The sequence below is a fragment of the Stylophora pistillata genome, chromosome 4 (assembly GCF_964205215.1).
Source record: "Stylophora pistillata chromosome 4, jaStyPist1.2, whole genome shotgun sequence".
Taxonomy (NCBI): Eukaryota; Metazoa; Cnidaria; class Anthozoa; order Scleractinia; family Pocilloporidae; genus Stylophora; species Stylophora pistillata.
In genome coordinates, this window is record NC_142522.1 from 34949107 (window position 1) to 34968451 (window position 19345).

At 38.6% G+C, this 19345-nt stretch overlaps 4 protein-coding genes across 4 annotated transcripts in view; all 4 read left to right on the top strand.

Annotated features, from left to right (window-relative positions):
* Positions 1-5268: 5268 nt before the first annotated feature.
* Positions 5269-6840, top strand: LOC148733485 (uncharacterized). Its single transcript, XM_088757998.1, has 3 exons — positions 5269-5312; positions 5951-6184; positions 6390-6840. The coding sequence occupies exons 1-3, from the start codon at positions 5269-5271 to the stop codon at positions 6838-6840; spliced, it is 729 nt and encodes a 242-aa protein (XP_088614124.1).
* Positions 6841-7932: 1092 nt separating this feature from the next.
* Positions 7933-12252, top strand: LOC148733486 (melanocyte-stimulating hormone receptor-like). Its single transcript, XM_088758972.1, has one exon. The coding sequence runs from the start codon at positions 8467-8469 to the stop codon at positions 9427-9429; it is 963 nt and encodes a 320-aa protein (XP_088615098.1). The 5' UTR covers positions 7933-8466; the 3' UTR covers positions 9430-12252.
* A 1333-nt stretch (positions 12253-13585) lies between these two features.
* LOC148733487 (histamine H2 receptor-like) lies at positions 13586-15466 on the top strand. Its single transcript, XM_088758973.1, has one exon. It carries the CDS (start codon positions 14156-14158, stop codon positions 15083-15085), a length of 930 nt encoding a protein of 309 aa, XP_088615099.1. The 5' UTR covers positions 13586-14155; the 3' UTR covers positions 15086-15466.
* Positions 15467-17350: 1884 nt separating this feature from the next.
* The window catches only part of LOC148733488 (muscarinic acetylcholine receptor M3-like), a 2206-nt gene continuing 211 nt past the window's right edge, over positions 17351-19345 (top strand). Inside the window, exon 1 of the mRNA XM_088758658.1 lies at positions 17351-19345. This exon is cut by the window's right edge and continues 211 nt beyond it. Within this exon, the coding sequence (XP_088614784.1) occupies positions 17627-18559 (933 nt within the window). The 5' untranslated portion in view covers positions 17351-17626 and the 3' untranslated portion in view covers positions 18560-19345.

Here is a 19345-nt window from a genome sequence, read left to right on the forward strand (position 1 = left end):
TGCTGACATCACCTCTCCTCGTCGCCCGCCTGTGTTCAGTCAGCAGTCAGTCTTGTTGTGAGTTACACGGCACTGCCATGGGGTCTCCAGATTCTGTTGTTATAGCAGAAATTGTGATGCAGAACATCGAGGAACGCGCCCTTTCGACTTGCCGACTAACGATACCGCTTTGGTTACGTTAAGTTGACGACACATTCACCGCCGTTCGACACGACGAAATTGACGCATTCCACAACCACCTTAACGAACAAAACACTGACATACAGTTTACCAGAGAAGTCGAAGAAAATGGCAAACTTCCTTTTTTAGACTGCCTGGTAAGCCACAACAACTCATTACGAACGACAGTTTACAGGAAACCGACACACACCGACAGATTACTAGACGAGTCATCCTACAACCCTACATCACACAACGCCACAACTATCAGAACTCTAACACGACGCGCACAACTAGTATATGACTCGACAGACAGCTTATCCGACGAGAACAAATACCTTCACCGTGTTTTTACGAAGAACAACTACAACAACGACTTCATCCGACGGAACATTCACCGACCCACTACCACTACCGAAACAAACGACACCGCAACCCCTACGACTACAGCAACCATACCGTACATAAAAAACATCTCGCGCATCTTACTACCCTTCAATATCCGCGTCGCCCACAAACCCATCACCACACTACGTTAGTTACTAACCAACGTTAAAGAAAAAGACGAACCGAGGAACAGACAGGGAACGATTTATAAGATCAATTGTTCCGACTGCCAAGCCTCCTACATCGGTGAGGCTGGCAGAAACCTCACAACAAGACTGACTGAACACAGACGAGCGACGAGGAAAGGTGATGTCAGCAATCACATTGCTGAAAACCATCGACTTACCAACCACAACATTGACTGGGACTCTGCGCAATGCCTAACCTACAGCACTGACTATTTTCAACGACTGACTCTGGAAAGCTGGTTTACTAACTTAGAACAGACTCCCCTAAACAGATGTCAACAACTACCCGCCCCATACAAACGACTCATTCACGACATAAACATCACAAACGACCGAAAAAGAACGACCTAACTTTACCGACAGATCGAAACAGACCAATCACGACCGACTTACGTCACTTGAGTCTTACAGCCAATAACATCACGGCAAAACCAACCGATCATTTCACACGAACTGGAATAAGAACATTCTACTGACAACAATCATTCACTTGACTCTGGTGATGACTTCCGCACAGGTTGTCGACACGTCAGTCACTACCACCGACAACAGTCCTTCTCAGGACTACACTCACCCGGACGATCAGACTACACCTTCATCTATTACTATATTATTACACTGACCACATGTTTTTTCCCGTATGATAACAATAATGATAATAATAAGGACAGTCTTTATACAGGGGGCTCACATCACTGGAGAGTGGTATTCTGTGAGGCCCTGTAAAATAAAAATAATTGAAATAAAATTTATCGTAAATAGATAACAGATTAGAAACATAAAAACTGGGTAATACACAAGGTATGTAAACATGATGGGACAAAATCTCTACACTAACTTAACTAAATACGTGATTTTTCACTCTATGCTTAAAAATGAGAAAGGAGTCGATTTCTTTAAAAGAATTGTCCAAGAGATTCCATTCTTTTGCGCATGTATATAAAAGTGTCCGTTTTCCTTAGTTCGTTTTTACACGAGGGAGGCGGAAATCGTTCTTTCTTCTTGTATTATATTTATGGAAGTCATAATTTCTTAAAATGTTAAAACTATAATCCACAAGGCCGTGAATGTACCTAAGGTGGTACAAGGCGCCGTTGGAGCAGTGTTGACCAGTTTAGAGATTTTAGAGCGTTGGTGGATGAGGTGTAGTTCGGCAAATCGAGGATAACTTTTGCAGCTTTATTTTTTATTATTTGCAAATCTTTCATGATAGTAGTGTTATCCTTGTCTACCCAGATGATATCAGCATAGTCAAAAAGTGGACTTATTAAGGAATTGTACAATGTGATTCGCGTTTCTGATGATAATAGATGTTTGACTCGTTTCAGTAGGCCGATTCTTTAATTTATTTTGGTAATTAATGATTCGATATGTTCATGCCATGTCATGTTCTTGTCCAACCCCTTTTGATGTGGTTCGCCTACTCTTCTGATAGTAGAAGCCTTTACGGCTTCGCTAATTTATCTTAACTCGACCCTAAACCATATTCTTTATTGCTGGAGAATAAATGAGTTCAAATAGATAGTCAAAGACACGTTGGACAAGTTTTGTCAGTATACTTGGATGTATGGACCGAGCATAGTGATGGTGACGAGAGAAAATTACTCTCCCGTGAAATGCGCGCCTCCTGACAGTTCGATGATGAATATGATGACGTTAGATGAAGATCTATCTGATCTTCATAGAGCACATGGAAGGTGCCATTATTCAGTTTCATCTAATTCGAATCACTGATTTGAGGTTGCTTTAATACCGAGACATCAGTCTTTTATTTGTACCATTAATAAAAAAATTGTTTTGAACATATGATAACGATAGTTGCAAATTTTGAGAGTGCACGGAGGCTCCAGTCCAGTCTCTACATATGCGTCATTCGTGACAAACAAAGAAAGTAGCCCCTAAGGTAATCGACGATACCCATGTTAAACCTTCCAAACGACATGCTTCAGATAGGGGTAACATGTCCACTTGAAGACTGAGACATTTCAGTTCTAGATGTCGAGCCACAGGGGGTCTCACAATTACAGATGCAGAGACAAGAAGCCATGTAACAACTTTTACATCTATTGATGGTGGAATCTTCCTCAGACGTGCTAGTAACCATGGCGACATGGGCTTAGTTTAGGCAGCATTGAATGATCATCTTCTCCTCTCCTGTGGGAGGGACAGGGAGGTTAGAACCTCACGCTTCCAACCTTTTCCCGCACCCTGTTCTCCTAGGCTCCCTTCCCCCCTGTCCCATCCTTCCCTCCCCCTGTCCTACCCTCCCCTCCCCCTGTCTCACCCTCCCCTCCCCACTGTCCCACACTCTCCTCACCCTCCCCTCCCCCTGTCCTACCCTCCCCTCCCCCACTCTCTTGCTCACGAAAGGGCGAACTTAGAACGATGTAGAGTTTTTAAAGTAGAAAGGACTCCTTCCAGTGCTAGCATAAGGGAGATGATGACAGAGTGAAAAAGAAGCAAGAACTGAAGAAAATCAAATATAGAAGATTAGTTTTAGTCGACAACTTCTGTTAGAGACATTTGGAAGGTGTTTATTAAACGTTGTAAGGTGCAGGCCATTGTATTTTTTATTGTTTTGAAAACATACTGCGGTATTTGATTCGCACGTTTCATGACTCACTTTCATTTATGAGCAACTTGTTGATAATGGATCCATGATTACCGTCACGATTAGATTTGATGAATTCGATTTTTAAAAGTGTATAACCTAACGTTAGCTATTTACTGCATTGCTTCTTCGGAATGAGAGTTATTATTTAAAAAATAATTATTCACTTCGTTAAGAATCAGAAAAACTCTTATGTTGACAGCACTGCTTATTTGCATTATCTCTGTTCCGTTATTGTGACAATGTGCATGTTAATGCACAGAATTCTATCGTATAAACTGACTAAAGCACCTGGTTCTCTGGCTTCTCAAACGATCTTGGAATGCTGATTAGGTAGACAGACTTTATTCAAAAGAAAACCCGAATTACCCCCTCGTCTCCCCCAGCAATAGTTGAGAAAATATGTTTTCCTAGGAAGGACTGACTAGAAAAAGTAATAAAGGTCTCTTTTTATTATATTTATTTCCCCTCATTGTTTCAAAGGACAGACTAAATACACGAAAACAAAACGTTTGAGTGAAAGGTCCTTCCGCTAATTAACCAAAAAATTGTGAAATGACAAAAGGTCAACACGTAGGTAAACTACCATATTGTTATCCGGTGCCAAATGCATTGAGTAAATAACATGTTTAATATCTCATCAGTGTAACTATATATTCAAGTTTAATTTCACTGACCTGTCCTTCTTCTATAGTGACGAATGATCTTTATATTGCTTTACAGCCTCACTGCAAAGTTAACAAATACAACCATTGCGCAATTTTCTGATACTGAATCTGCAGTGCGCTTCTGCCAGTTTCAATCCTACCTAGTAAGAAAACGCTGTTCTTTTCATTTTTAAAATTCAAAAGGAGACAACATTACAAATTAACTGACCGCGGTAGGTTATCCAAAATTTCATTCAAACTAAATGTTTTTTCTTATCAATCAGTTGACATGAAGTTCATGTTTAATTAATTTCCTTTTTTTAAAACTTTTAGTCCGGATTATTCTCAGAAAACTTTCCCAACCTGAAGGGAAAGTTCACTGGTTTGGGAATCCTCCCAGTCGGTAACAGAAAAACGGAAAAAATGACCAACTCTTCACAGCACAGAGAAGGGACAGTTTACCTTTCAGCGTGTTTCGCATTTAGTGATGAGGGAAGCGAGAACATTACTTGCGTGCCTCATGTTAATATTTTTGTTTCTGTAAATACAATTTTATCCATTGTTGTTTTTGTTGTTGTTTATTATTATTTTTACAGAACATTACACGCAAATTTACACAACCCGCATATAGCATTAGCTAGTCTTGGCGGGTAATAGAAATAAATAAGTAAATACTACACATTGCAAGCTAAAGAAGTTTGATTATCACAATAAACTAAAGAGATTTTACAATAAACTAAAGAGATTTCATGACTACAATATTATTGGGGTTATAAGCCATGCATTAGTTTACTACATTTATAAGCTAAAAGATACGTACAGTTGTCATACAAATGAAATACAATAAAATTACTAGTGAGTTAAAACAAGACATAATTATCAAATACAGGCAGAGCAGACTGGAAAGTAGAGAGGAGAGAATTGTGATATACGGATGTGAGCGAAGTACTACAGTTACAATTTTCGATAATCATTGGTATTGAATTTCAATATTAGTGAATGGGCGTCAACATAACAGTCCTCAATACCAAGTATAGTCAAAAGCAACTTATTAATTTTCCTTTTAAATGCTCTTTTCGTGAGCTTACGCAAGTCAGGGTTTAGACTTCCATAACCTCGTACCAAACGCAGAGAAAGACTCAAATTTCACATGCAATCTAGATTTCTGTACATAAAAATTCTCTGTGGAAGAAAAAAGCGTGTTATATGTATGGAAGTCAGATGAATTAATAAAAAGTTCGGGAATATTCCTAGGTGTAGAGCTGGTAGAAACGTCATGCATTATGGCAAAAATGGTTTCAAAATAGAGCATATTAATGGGTAGGATATTCGAAGTTATAAAAAGAGGGATAGCATGAGATATTTTGCTGGAGAAGAAAATCAATCGGAGTGCACGCTTTTGTAAGGTGAGAATCTTTTTTAAATCACTCTGAGCTGCCTGGCCCCAAGCAGCTATACCGTAGAGTGTGTAGGGAAAAATCAGCGAACGGTAAATTTGAAGAAGGGTATTTAAAGGTACATGATGTCTAAGCCTAACGATTACACCGACTATTTTGCTAATCCTCGAAGCAATATGATCAATATGAGGCCTATAGGTTAAGTTCTTGTCAATTGGTATACCCAAACATTTTACATAATCTTTCCATTCAAGAAGTGTGAATCCACTGTTCCACTGTTGTTGTTATCCGGAATTCTGGTACATAGCTGATGATTAATTCTTTTTTGTGCTGGCCTAAAAACGACAAAATTTGATTTCTTCGCGTTAATGGTTAGTTTATTAGCATTAAGCCAATCACAGACATTTTTTAGCTCATTACTAACTACGGTTTCCAGGGATTTCAATTCCTTGTCAGCATATAACAGGTTTATGTCATCAGCAAACAGATAAAAGCCAAGTTTATTGCTACAAAGATGAATGTCATTAATATAAATCAAGAAAAGTAAGGGGCCTAACACAGATCCTTATTTATCATTTATCTCACTGCAATGGCCAAAAATAACCAGACTTTGCGTCTGATAACTGAACGTTTAGCCATCATTTCAAGCGCGATAGTTTGCGGGGAATCTATCACTGTACTGACCGCCATAAGTATAGACAGACTCCTCGCCTTGTTGCTGAGATCAAGGTACAGACAGATTGTGACCTTAAAAGGAGTTAGGATCTTGGTTATAAGTTCTTGGACAACGAACACCGCATTTTAAATCTAAACTTAAATCGTACTTAAATATTTGATTGTAATGATTTTGATTTATATTTTGTCTTTTCTTTTAAGGGAGTTTTTACACAGGGATAACCTCTTAACTTCCTTTTCTAGAAGTATTTTCTTTTTAGTTTTATTTGTATATAATAGTTATCATCTGCTTCTGGAATAAATAAAGTATGTATGTATGTATGTATGTATTTGCTTTCACGTTATTGTGGCACAAGCGTTATTTCTTTTTTGGTTGTTGTGCTTGGATTGGGATGTGTTTAGTTGTATGTACGTTTTGTTATCTAAAAATTTACGTCGCTCTTCGTCGCCAGCAAGCGCAAGTGCAAAGTTTACAGTCTCATCCTGGACTAACCCTAAACATAGCGTTTTACAAAAAGACTGTTTTCAGCGCTACGTGGATACACTTTACGCTTGTCGTTTGTTATCTACCATACACTATAGTGACTGTTGTTAATGTTTCCCATGGAGTATCTCCATATTGCGGTGGTACTGGCTCGAGCATCATGGGAGTGTTTGTTTTCTTGAATTCGACGCTGAACCCATTTCTTTACTGTTGGAATATTAGACAAGTGAGACAAACCGTGAAGAACACGTTGAGACATTGGTTTTGCGTATCACGAGGTTTGATACATTGAAAATTTTGCCTCTCGGGGAGTACCTGTTCTGATTCCAATGTGTGGCATGTAAACTAGATGGCTTGAAAACCAACTATACTGTTCGGGAAATGAGACGCACCCTTGAACGAAAACTTGTACGAGCCCCAAAATGATAACAACATCATAAAAGCGATTCTTAAATTGACCTTGAAATTATACACAGTTAAGCATTAGACACTGGATCACCTAGGGAAAACTAAAACCAAAGCAATTATCTTTTAGTCATTGTGGTTGACTGGTTCACGGCATCGGAATAAGACTTAAGTTCGATCTAAGTATACCGTGGTATACCCTTTTTAATAATCTATGACTCTGATAATGTGTTATACTGAAAGATAGCTTGCAGTTCTTTACCTCATAACGGGGAAAAATTTCAGGAATGTAAACAGTACATGTCGTGGTGGAACGACAATGCACTCGGCTGGTTCGATATTTGTATATTTTAATCACTTTACTCGCTCGCGATACTCCAAAACTCAACTCGACTCGCTGTTGAAAAACACTCGCCCTCGCCCATAGCAACGAACCGACCTGTCAATTTACATAGTAACGCAAACAATAAATAGATAAATAAATGTACAGGAAGCGGGAGGAACAGTACATCTAGATCTAAATATCAATTTTTATCACCTTATGCACGAAAATAGAGGGTCTCAATGGATTAACCGATAGTGGTAAAACAGCCAAAAACTTTAGCCGTGAGGCGTAAAAAATTGAAAAATCTCAACCGATAGTCGTTAAAAAAGTCAACCGTGAAAAAATTTTCTGGTAAAAGCAATGGAAGGATATGAACCGTTAGCCGTAAAATAGTCAAGATTTTAACCGTTAGACGGTAAAAGTCATCATCCGGTTGAGACTCTCAATATAGGCAATCTAAACTCATCGCCAAATGTAACTTACATGTAACCAATAAGTAATGACAAAAAATTAATGAAATTATTTCACTAATCTCAAATAAAATAAAAATTGATACCAAAAACCGAGTGATACTAGTGTTTTGAAAAAAAATTAATTCTACACTAGAAACAGGTTATTGCTACAGATTTGTTTGCACAGGATGGACCTGCTATGTGCTCTTCGCATTGATAACACGCGTTTCAAATGTTTCCGCAGTTTCCTTTGCACGGAAATTGAAATTATCTTAATTACAACAACTAAGATAAAAAGTAAAAAATCTAAACTATAACGAGGAGCGTCGAGAGATGGGTTGCTGACGAAACGCAAGATACATTCTCCTTGGTTATCAAATTTCCATGAAAAGGTGGACGTAAGCAAGTGAAAAAACAAAGTGGGTTTTAGAAAAAATCCAAAAAAAAATCAAAGAAACAAACAAACGAAGTGGGGACTATCAGTTTTTTATTTGTAACTTAGTAATTTATTGTTTTGACAATTGCCAATGAGAAGAAGGCACCACGAAGTTAAGACGGTTTTTCAGAGGTAGGCCAGAAACAGAGTTATCAAAGCCAACACGAATGTTGCTTGTCAGCTTGTTGGATATCGCACTTCCTTTGAAGACAACTTCGTTCAAGGAAACTTTATTAGGCTGAAGGGAAAATTTGGGTCACTGGTTTGTTAATTCTTTAGGCAGTTAAAAAGGAAAGAAAAATGATCAACTTTTCATTTTACAGAGGAAAAGAGGAAAATGACTTCACTGCATGTTCCGCTGTCAAGAACGATCAAGGCGATAACTCCAGTTGCATGGCCAATATATATATGTTTATTTCCATAACTGCAATTCTATCCATCACTTCTCTGATAGGAAACATTCTGATTCTCATCGCTCTTCATAAAGAATCTTCTCTTCATCCGCCATCGAAGCTTTTATTTCGTTGTCTGTCGTGCACGGACCTCTTGGTTGGACTGATTTCACAGCCGATATATATCTTTTATCTTGCTTCATTGACTAGAAAGAATGAGATTTTATGTCGGATAAATGAACTTTTGGCCAGCATTTTCAGTGGCATACTATGTGGCGAGTCTATCTTCATTTTAACCGCATTAAGTCTTGACAGGCTTCTCGCTCTATTGCTAAGATTAAGGTATAGACAAATTGTTACTTTAACACGGGTTCGTGTTCTCGTGATATTTTCTTGGATGATGAGCGTTGTAACTGCTTTGTCCATCTTGTTTCATAAGCGCTTTTTCTTCGTCACTTCTTGTATGTGGATAGGGGTATGTCTAGCCGTCTCATCATTTTGTTACCTCAAAATTTACGTCGTTCTTCGCCGCCAACAAGTTGAGATACAAAGTCACCAACACCAACCTGGGGCGTCTTTGAACATGGCATGGTACAGAAAAACTGTGGCCAGTGCAATGTGGATGTATTTAACTCTCATAGTTTGTTACCTTCCATATACTGTTGTTACTGCTATCAGTACATCAAGTAAGGAACCCCTGCAGTGTGGTTTAATTGCTTGGAACATAACTGGATCGTTGGTTTTTCTTAATTCAACGTTAAATCCATTTTTGTATTGCTGGAAGATACGCGAAGTGAGACAAGCAGTGAAGGACACGCTAAGACGATGGTTTTGTTTATCACGAAGCTCGGTACTGTATTTTGACCGCTGAAAGAGTTTTTATTTTATGCCTTTTGAAAACCATGATATAAACTACAACCCAAAGATACTGAAAAGTTTGATTTTGACAGTCAGATGTGACATCTTAGCCTGGACTCGCCTGCACTAATCTTCATAAGAGAGGGAAATTTATAAAAGTTCTCAATAGAGATTTGAAGCTGACAAATTTTAACGATAGTCGTAAAAATGCTATCCCTTAAAAAAACTTTCCGGTGACAACAATGAAAGGTGTTAACCGTTAGCCGTAAAATGGCCAAAATTTTACAGTCAGCCGTAAAAGTCATCACCACACTGATCGAGACCCTCAACATGGGCAATCTGACCTCATCGTCGAATGTAAATTTAAATGTAACCAATAAATAATAGTATAGAATGATGAAAATGTTTTAATAATCACAAATGAAATAAAAATCAATACTAAAAATTGACTGATACAAGAGTTCTGCCAAAGATTAATTTTGCATCATCAGGAACATCGCAGGACGTCGCCTAATTCGACGAATCGGCCAGCCGGCTCATTCTCATTAAACGGAAACATATTTCCAGAATGTAAACAAGTATGTAAATAGAGTAATGGCAACAGGAATGGCCCGTTACCGTTAAACGGAATATCTGATTCTCTAAGAGTATCAGTCCTAACCATTTGCGTGCATTTGTCAAGCTTAACAGTCCTTAACAGAATGTTGCACCATATCACTTTCGCCCTCGAAAATTCTTGCGCTTTAAACCTTTGTTTTTTCTTAGCCATCGGGACCGACCAAAATTTTTAATAAGATATGCTTTCAAGAAGAGAAGTAGTTTCTCTGTCAGGCTTTTACAAATTTGTTTGCACAAAACGGACCTGCTAAGTGCTCTTCGTATTATTTACACATTTTAAATGTTTCCGCGGTTTCCTCTGTAAGGAAATTGAATTTATCTTAATTAAAACTACTAAGATAAAAGTAAAAAAAAAAAAAACATTTGTAACCTGGAACTTCAAGAGGTGGGTTACTGGCAAAAGGCAAGATACGTTCATTTTGGCTATAGGATGGACGTAAACAAATGAAAAAACAAAGTGGGTTTTCGAAAAAAAATTACCAACGGGAAAAAGACACCACGAAGTTAAGGTTTTTCAGCTGTAGGCCGGAAACAGAGTTATCAAATCCAGTAAGGGGAAAATTTACGAGTGTTTTCACCCTACAATAATAACGATTATGTAGAAGGAACGTCTGAGCCCTTTCTTCTCTTTTTTGGATTTTCGAACGATGTTGTTATATTTATGCCTATTAGTGTCTTTGTTCCTTGTCATGAGTGAAAGGGTTATGTTTTTGTTATTCAGATTTCAGTCGGACAGAAACTTAAGCTTAAGTTTTCCTTTTCTGCTTAAGTTTTCCATGTCTGCTTGTAAGATATCCGTCTTTGTCTGCTTGTAACGTCCTTGTCTGCTTGTAAGATATCGCACTTCCTTTAAAGAAAAATTTTCCGTTTAAAAAAATTTTAGTGTCCAAGGTAGCTGCGATAAGTTATTATCAAAACTTGAATTGAAGGAAAGGTTCACTCCTGTCAAAAAACTCAATCCTGTATCCAAGTACGTGCTTGTTTTCACAATTGCACCGTGAAGTCACAGCTGAACTTCTGCCGAACAACATGCCATCCTCCGAATCACGCTTACCAAGCTAAGAGAAAATTTATCGGGTTTTCGATTTCTGACCCGTCAAACTACAAGGGGAAATAATTAACTTTTCACACAGAGAAGAGGAGAAAATGCAGCTCTCGTCTTGTTCCGCATTCAACATCGAGGAAAGCGGGAAGGCCATCTGCACGCTTTGTCTCCAATAACGCGAATTTAACCATCACAATGCTGTTAGAAAACGTCGTTATTCTTGTCGCTCTTCCGGGAAAAAATCTTCTCTTCATCCGCCATCGACGTTTTTATTTCGTCGTCTGTCGTGTACGGACCTCTTGGTTTGACTTATTTCACAGCCGATGAATGTCATTTTTATCTCAGTGCTTTCGAGCACGATGTTATGTAGGGAATCTATCACTGTATTAAATGCCATTTGTGTGGACAGACCTCTCGCTTTTTTGCTTGGATTAAGGTAGAGACAAACTGTGACTTTAACACGGGTCCGTTTCCTCATAATGTTTTCTTGTAAAATCAACGCTATATTTTCCATGATTTATTTGTGGCACCGGAGTATTCTCTTCATTGGTTCTTGCATGTAGATAGGGCTCTGTTTAACTGTCTCGTCATTTTGTTACCTCAAAATTTACATTGCCCTTCATCGCCAACAAGCTCAAGAACAAAGTTTTTAACACCATCTTAGTGCAACCTTGAACATAACTTGGTACAAAAAGACGTTTTTCCAGCGCTCTGTGGATACATTTGACACTCGCAGTTTGTTATTTACCCTATATTATTGCGACTGCTACTACAGCTGCGGAACCCCTACAGTGTACATGTGCTGCTGTTTGGAACGTATCTGGAGTGTTGGTTTTCTCTAGGGTTAGTCGTGTTTAATTCGACGTCGAACCCATTTTTGTACTGCTGGAAGATAAGAAAACACGAAACTATATGTACCATAGGAGTGTTAGCTGTGTTTGAGTTTTATTACCGTTCGTAGGCTTACAATTGAACGTGAAAACCTTCAAAACCCGGACAGTCCATTTTGTTTTCTCTTTGGTGATTTTCGTCGATTAAGACGCTTGGCATGTTTACAAACCTCTGTTTACTATTTACGGGCTCGCTTGTTCCGAAATTTAATTTTGTACTTCCGAGTAATTTGCCCTGTTACCTAAAGGTCGTTATTATCAATTAAAGCGAAGAGCTCGTTTTCATATTCGTCTTACAGGTCATGCAAGACTTAAGGGGAAAATAACGAAAAAAGCGAGGGATAAGTCCGGGAAATGGTCGGGCATTGGGCAAATTGGCAGCCGGCGTGACAGCTTTAGCTTCGTGTTTTGTACTCAGCAATTAATATTTTGAAGGGATCTTTCGCGAATATAGAAAAGAAAACACGGTAAATATTTCGCGAACTGTAGACCAAACGTATAACAACTTTATTCCACTGAAGACTAAATGTAAACTTTTCCCTCTTCTCTTCACCTATTTACACAAAATAAAACTTCATTAAGTTTGAAATAAGCTTAAAATAACCAGCCTCGTATTTTAACAATCTAAGGGCTACAAAGTGTATCATCAGACTGCAAACCGCTATGGCGAGTTGGGCTCCCTCGTTAAATGTTATTATTATTATTATTATTATTATTTTTATTATTATTATCAAACTAGTCTTTCTTACTAGGTTAATACACATTTGTTTGCACTAGATGGACGTGCTAAGTGCTCTCCGCATTATTTACACACGTTTCAACTGTTTCCAAAATTTGCGATCCTTTGGAACGAAATTGAAATAGACTAATAGATGGGAAATTTCGGTTCTCGAAAGAAATTTTATATTTTACGAAAACTTGCAAAAGGAATCTTTAATTCAGTTGAAAATTGCCTGACCGGAAGAGTACTGAATGGTGTTGTATTTTTTATTACATTTTCGGAACTTTCAAGTTGAAAATAATGACGGAAAGCAAAGGCTTATAGCGTGAAAAATGATATTGGCAGAGGTGCACGTGAATCAGTAATCTTGATGAATCTCTTGGGTCCCGACATGATCGCGACATCAAGCAAATGGGTTTTACCGGTAAATCCGTTGCGCTTTCGATCCTCTTTCTATTATGAATAAAGGCTTATAGTTCCGACGAAGGGCTAACGCTCGAAACGTCAGCTTTTGTAATGGCCAATTTACCATTTCAACTTTGTTGATATATCCAAATTACCTCCTTCTATTGTGTCTTCATTTAGTTACATAACATACTTTAATGTGCAAACAGTTCATTGTCTTTGTTTTTAAGATGTTTTTTATTCCATTTAGGATGACTGGAGAAAATTGAGCTTTAATCATGATTTCGACAACTAAATCAGTCTTTAACGGCCTGGTACACTTTCTTTCCAATAGGATTTCTCATGCTTACGGCATAGGGCAGTAATTCAGTAAACAGCTGAAAAGGAATATTTTTACTTTTATTCTAATTACTTTTGTTTGTAATTTGACCCCGATTCAATTTTATTTTTGACAGTGTTCTGTCCCGATTTGTAATAATTGTCGCATTTTGTATTATAACATAACCAAAGTAAAGCGCGCGCTCTGATTGGTGAATTTAGCGTCCCCCATTTGCCCATGGGTGTACGCTGCTGACGTGAGCAAATGCAAAGACTATTTTTCCGCGCGCGCTTGTTTTTTCTGGTCACGTAAGATTTGTTAAATAAAAGGGAACTCTAGCTACAGTGTGTTAATGTTATGTTATAAAACAAATGGTAAACACCACAGCGTACACTATTGAGTTATGGATGCACTTGGGAGGTTTGCTAAGCACTCAAGAAGCTAGAGTCGCTCTCGGCTATCGCCTCGAGCGACTCTTACGCTTCTTTCGTGCTTAGCAACCTCCCGCGTGCATCCATAACTCAATAGTGTACGCAGTGGTGTTTACCATTTGTTAAATAGTACTTGTCGCACTCAATTACTGATAGAATGGTCCCACTTTTTCAACGACACCTGTCGCACTTTATGATAAAAAGCTGTGGTGCTTTATAATAACGGACCATCTTCTAGCTTTTACAGTTATCCCTGGCTTTTTCACGAACCGTTAGCACTAAAATTGCTCAAGATTTACAACACAGTGCAATGACATCAATGGTCAATTTTTCGGCACAAAAAGAAATCGAGTTCTCCATGTGTTTTCCTCGTACGGATGGCAGCGAGGGAACGAAATGCCTCTTCCATCCTTATATCTTTGTTCTTTTTAACTCGATTTTATTCATCACCTCACTTTTAGGAAACATCCTGATTCTCTTCTCTCTACAGTATGAATCTTTACTTCATCCGCCGTCGAAGCTTTTATTTCGTTGTCTGTCGTGCACGGACCTTTTGGTTGGGCTAGTTTTGCAGCCCATGCTTGGCATCCATTATACCGCAGTGGCCGAAGAGAAACACAATCTTTGTGAAGTTACTAAGGTTTTTGGCAACATTTCAAGTGTTGTACTTTGTGGCCAATCTATTACAACACTTACCATAATAAGTGTAGACAGACTTTTCGCGTTGTTGTTAAGGCAGAGATACAGAATGGTGGTTACTGTGAAACGCGTTCGCTGCTTGGTTGTATTTTCGTGGATGTTCACTTCCACGTTTAGCATTACGTATTTGTGGGACAAGCTTTTGTTTTTCATTGGGTCTTTTGTTGGGATTGGAATATGTCTGATTATTTCGTCGATCTGTTACCTCAAAATAACTGTTTCCCTTCGAATCCAACAGGCTCAAGTGCAAAGTTTACAGTCCCACCCTGGTACAACCCTACATGTGGAGCGATACAGAAAGTCTGTTTCCAGTGTATTGTGGATATATCTAGCACTGATTTTGTGCCACTTGCCCTATACTGTTGCAACTATTGCCATTACTTCCCTTGGAATGTCGCCCTGTAGATTTCTTGTTCGGAGCATTTCAAGTCTTCTGGTTTTCTTGAATTCAACTTTAAACCCGTTTTTGTACTGCTGGAAGATTCGAGAAGTGAGACGAGCTCTGAAGGACACTTTAAGACGATGGTTCAGCTTATTGTGAAGTCAGGTACAAACCTTTACTCACCGGTAGTACCTCGGTTCAATCCCTCTCGGCTAAACAGAATTTTATAACCTGCAAAAGAACCAATAAGTTAGAAGTGCAACAAACAGAGAAGATTAGATTAAAGAAATGACATTTTTATAAAAAATCTTCCAAACGTGCAACAAGTCTTCGTCAGAACCAAAATCATTTCTCGAGGATGGAGCAGCAATAAAATAATTTTAAAACTCCATGAAAACTCGATACTACCTTTTAAGTGTGTAGTTGACGAGTCATATCATTTATCTTTGCTTGAAATATAATCTATTTCATACATTATATGCGTTTAAATGAATAGCATAATTTGTTATAATGATTAAAGGGTAGTACTGAGTTAACCTACCACAAGCCAACGCATTGTTTCTACCACTGCCCTCTGCGGTTGCTTGACATTATTCTTACTGATACTCCTTGACCAGTGCGGCGATAGTTGAAGACTTCCTTCGGTTTAGACAATCGAAACAAAATTTATGAAAATCAGGCTAGTCTCAGATATATGAAGAGTAGAAAAAATACGAAATAATGCTCCTGCTGACGGACTATCTACATTTCTCATTCACACCAAGCCATTGACAGTCTGATATTGATACTTCATTCAGTTATTCATTTTTGCAGTTTTCCGGTTGCCAAGTAAAATAGAAAAAAGAAAAAAAACAACAACAAATAATAGGTATATATTACAGGACAAATTGGTTTTATCGACTGAGTTGATAAAAATGTAAATTGGCCACCGTAAAGAGTGTTTAGAGCAGAAGTTTTGAGCGTTAGTCAGAGCGAATGACGACAGGCTTACACTCGAGACGTTAGCTTTAAAACTCTTTGCTCTGGCCAGTTATCATTGTAAAATACTGGAAAAACGTACCTCAGCCTAAGTGTAGAAAAAAGTGCTCCTCAAAATTTTACCTCAAGTTAGAGTCATTGAAATCACTTTTAATTTACAAACAGAGAAACCCTGACTGTGATCTGTTCTGTTGTCAAACATGCAGGAGGCGGCCAGAGCACGACTACGTCTCCTGTTTCTCTCTACTTCTTAAGTTTTACAATAAAGATTCCGTCAAATTCCCCACGCATTACTTTCTATTTTCAAAACAGATTTTATTTTCAAAGCGAACAACAAAAGCGTCGTCATGACAATTAGAAAACAAACTGCTCACGGCGTGTGTTTTGTGAATGAACGACAGCTGAATTGGCAGGACTGAACATGAAGATTGCTCGGAGTGACAGCATGACCACAGCATGACCACAGCATGACCACATCATGACCACAGCATCACCACAGCATCACCACAGCATCACCACAGCATGACCACAGCATCACCACAGCATCACCACAGCATCAGCACAGCATGGTCAGAGCCGCTCTGACACCATGATTTGTGTAAATTTTTTACAGTTATGCCAGTTTGGTTATATTTTTCATTATTCCTGTTTTGTTTTGTTTTGTTTTTGAACACGAAACTATCTACACTATACGAGTGTTAGCTGTGTTTGAGTTTTATTACCGTACGTAGGCTCACAATCAAATCGAATGTGAAAACCTTCAAAACTCGGGCAGTTTATCTTCTTTTCTTTTTGGTGATTTTCGTGAATTTCGGCGCTTGACATGTTTACAAACCTCTGTTTGGTTCTACTGTTGCTGCTTGCTGGCTCGCTTGTTCCGAAATTTACTTTCTATTTCCAAGTAATTTGTGCTGTTGCCTACAAGTTGTTAGTATCAATTGAAGTCGAGAGCTCGTTTTCATATTTTTTTACATGTTATGCAAGACTTAAGGGTCAGTTAACGAAAAAAGCTAGAGAGAAGCCCGAGAAATGGTCGGACACCTAACAAATTGGCAGATGGCGTGGAAGCTTTAGCCCCGTGTTTTGCGCTCCGATGAAACGCACTCTTTCAACCAGTGAGAGCGCGCGTTATATCCAAACTCTATTATAAACTTTCATGAGTGCTACAAAAACGCCGGTCGAGGCGATGTTAGTAAAAATGTTTAATGAAATTTCGGATGCCAACATAGATGCAATTATGCAAACAGGTAGCTTGCTATCTTCATATCGGTATTTCATTGACTTGTTTTGAAGATTTCCATTTTTTTGTCTATCAGTTATCTATTGGTAGAAGTGCTGAATTGTGTATGGCTGTAAATGCATAGGTTTCTTTTTAAAGATATGCATCTGTTTCAGAGAGGGAAAAACGAAATTTCGTCCCCAGTTTAGTTTTTCAACTAATTTTCCATGATATCCTTTCCAACTGATTTATCTTACTTAGTGACTTACTTATTGAAATAGGAAGTAATGGCAGGTGGTCTGATCGCCCCGAGGCTGTTTGAATTTAAAAAAAGTGCGATAAATTTCCTAAAGCAATTCCCTATATTGAATCTGTGCGATTTCCCTTCAAAATATCCATTTGAGTTCGAAGGGGGCATTTGTATCGCAGTATTTTATCCGCCGGTTGGGTTAGTTCGGAGATCGCAAGGAGTATTAACTTGCTAGTATCTCAAGAGTTTTAAAATGTTAAATTTCACGTCACAACAAAACAAAGACTCGATGAAATTATCCGTGTGTTCGTTGAGTTCCGCTGCGGAGATTGAGGATATCAAATGTAAATTCAATCCTCACATTTTTATTTACGTGAACGCGATTTTATCCATCACTGCTCTACTTGGAAACTTCGTCGTTCTCGTCGCGCTTCGCAACGAATCTTCTCTCCATCCACCATCAAAGCTTCTATTTCGTTGGCTTTGGTGTACAGACCTCTTGGTCGGACTGATTTCTCAGCCCATTTTCATTGTTTATCACAAGATGATCGCTGACGAAGTGAGAGACGTTTGTGAAGTAACTGAAAGCTTAGCTTACATTACAAGTGCAGTCTTGTGCGGACAATCTATCAACACATTGACTCTTATAAGTATGGACAGGCTTTGTGCTTTACTGTTCAGGCTGAGATACAGGCAGATTGTAACTTTAAAACGTGTCCGTTCCTCAGTCATAATCTCCTGGATTGCAAACTTCACTTTTGCATTGACTTACTTGCGGAACAAGGAATTTTTCTTTATGGGTTCTTGCATATGGCTATGGCTGTTCTTAAGCATATCTTCTTGCTGTTACTTGAAAATTTATATCCAAATTCGCCACCAACAAGCGCAAGTACAGGAACAGGATTCCAATTGTACAGTTTCGTTAAACTTGGCGCGGTACAAGAAGACTGTTTTAAGCGTTCTGTGTATACATTTGACATTATTAGTGTGTTATCTCCCTTATACTGTTACAACCGCTGTTATTTCACTCGAGGGGATATCACACTGTAAAGCTATCATTTGGAACATAGCTGGAGTGTTGGTTTTTCTAAACTCTTCTTTGAACCCAGTTTTGTACTGTTGGATGCTAAGAGAAATAAGGCAAACGGTAGTGGACATTTTCAGGCAATTGTTTTTCTCATCATAAGACTAAATACAAAGTTCTCCTACGAAAGCAGAAGTTATTATTTTTAATTGACTTTGTAGAAATAAGATACAGTTGAAACTCCTTAAGTGCCTCCCGGTTAGCTCAATGGATAGAGCTCTGGACTGTTGTGCGGGAGGTCGAGGGTTCGAGCCCCGGCCGGACCAACACTCAGGGTCTTAAAATAATTATTGAGAAGAATTTGCTGCCTTTCTATAACATCAAGAAATGGTTAGATATTCTAGTCTTCTCGGATAGGGACAAATAAATGGAGGTCCCGTCTCCTGCAGGGTTGGGGTAGGAGATGTTAATTTCCCACACACGAGTTTACTGTGTGATGGATGTCCTCCCCTGGGGTGGGATGGGTGGGATACTGGGCGCACTTAATTTGGAGCCTCGCTCTGTTGTGCGACCCTCACCATACTCTGGTGTAAGTGATTAAATAAATAAATAAGTGGTCATTCTCTTAAGACTCTCTTAAACCTTAGAGGGTGTCCTTAACTATACTTAAGTGCGTCTAAGAATGGTTTCACACCATCTGAAGTTTGTTTAGCGGTTTTGAAGCGCTTTGCGATTGATTTTCCGCCGCAAGATCAAAACCAAAGTAATTAGGGACAGCCAGTCAGAATAAAGGGAGATATTCCATAGAGCGAGTGAGAACTCAAGTGGAAACAAGTTAACTCCCTTGAGCGCGAAAAAGGCGGGTTACCAAGTCGTGATTTGTTTCAGCTTTGAACCTAATTGGTCGAAAAGGCGTCGCGATTTTCATGTACCAATCACCGAGCTTAG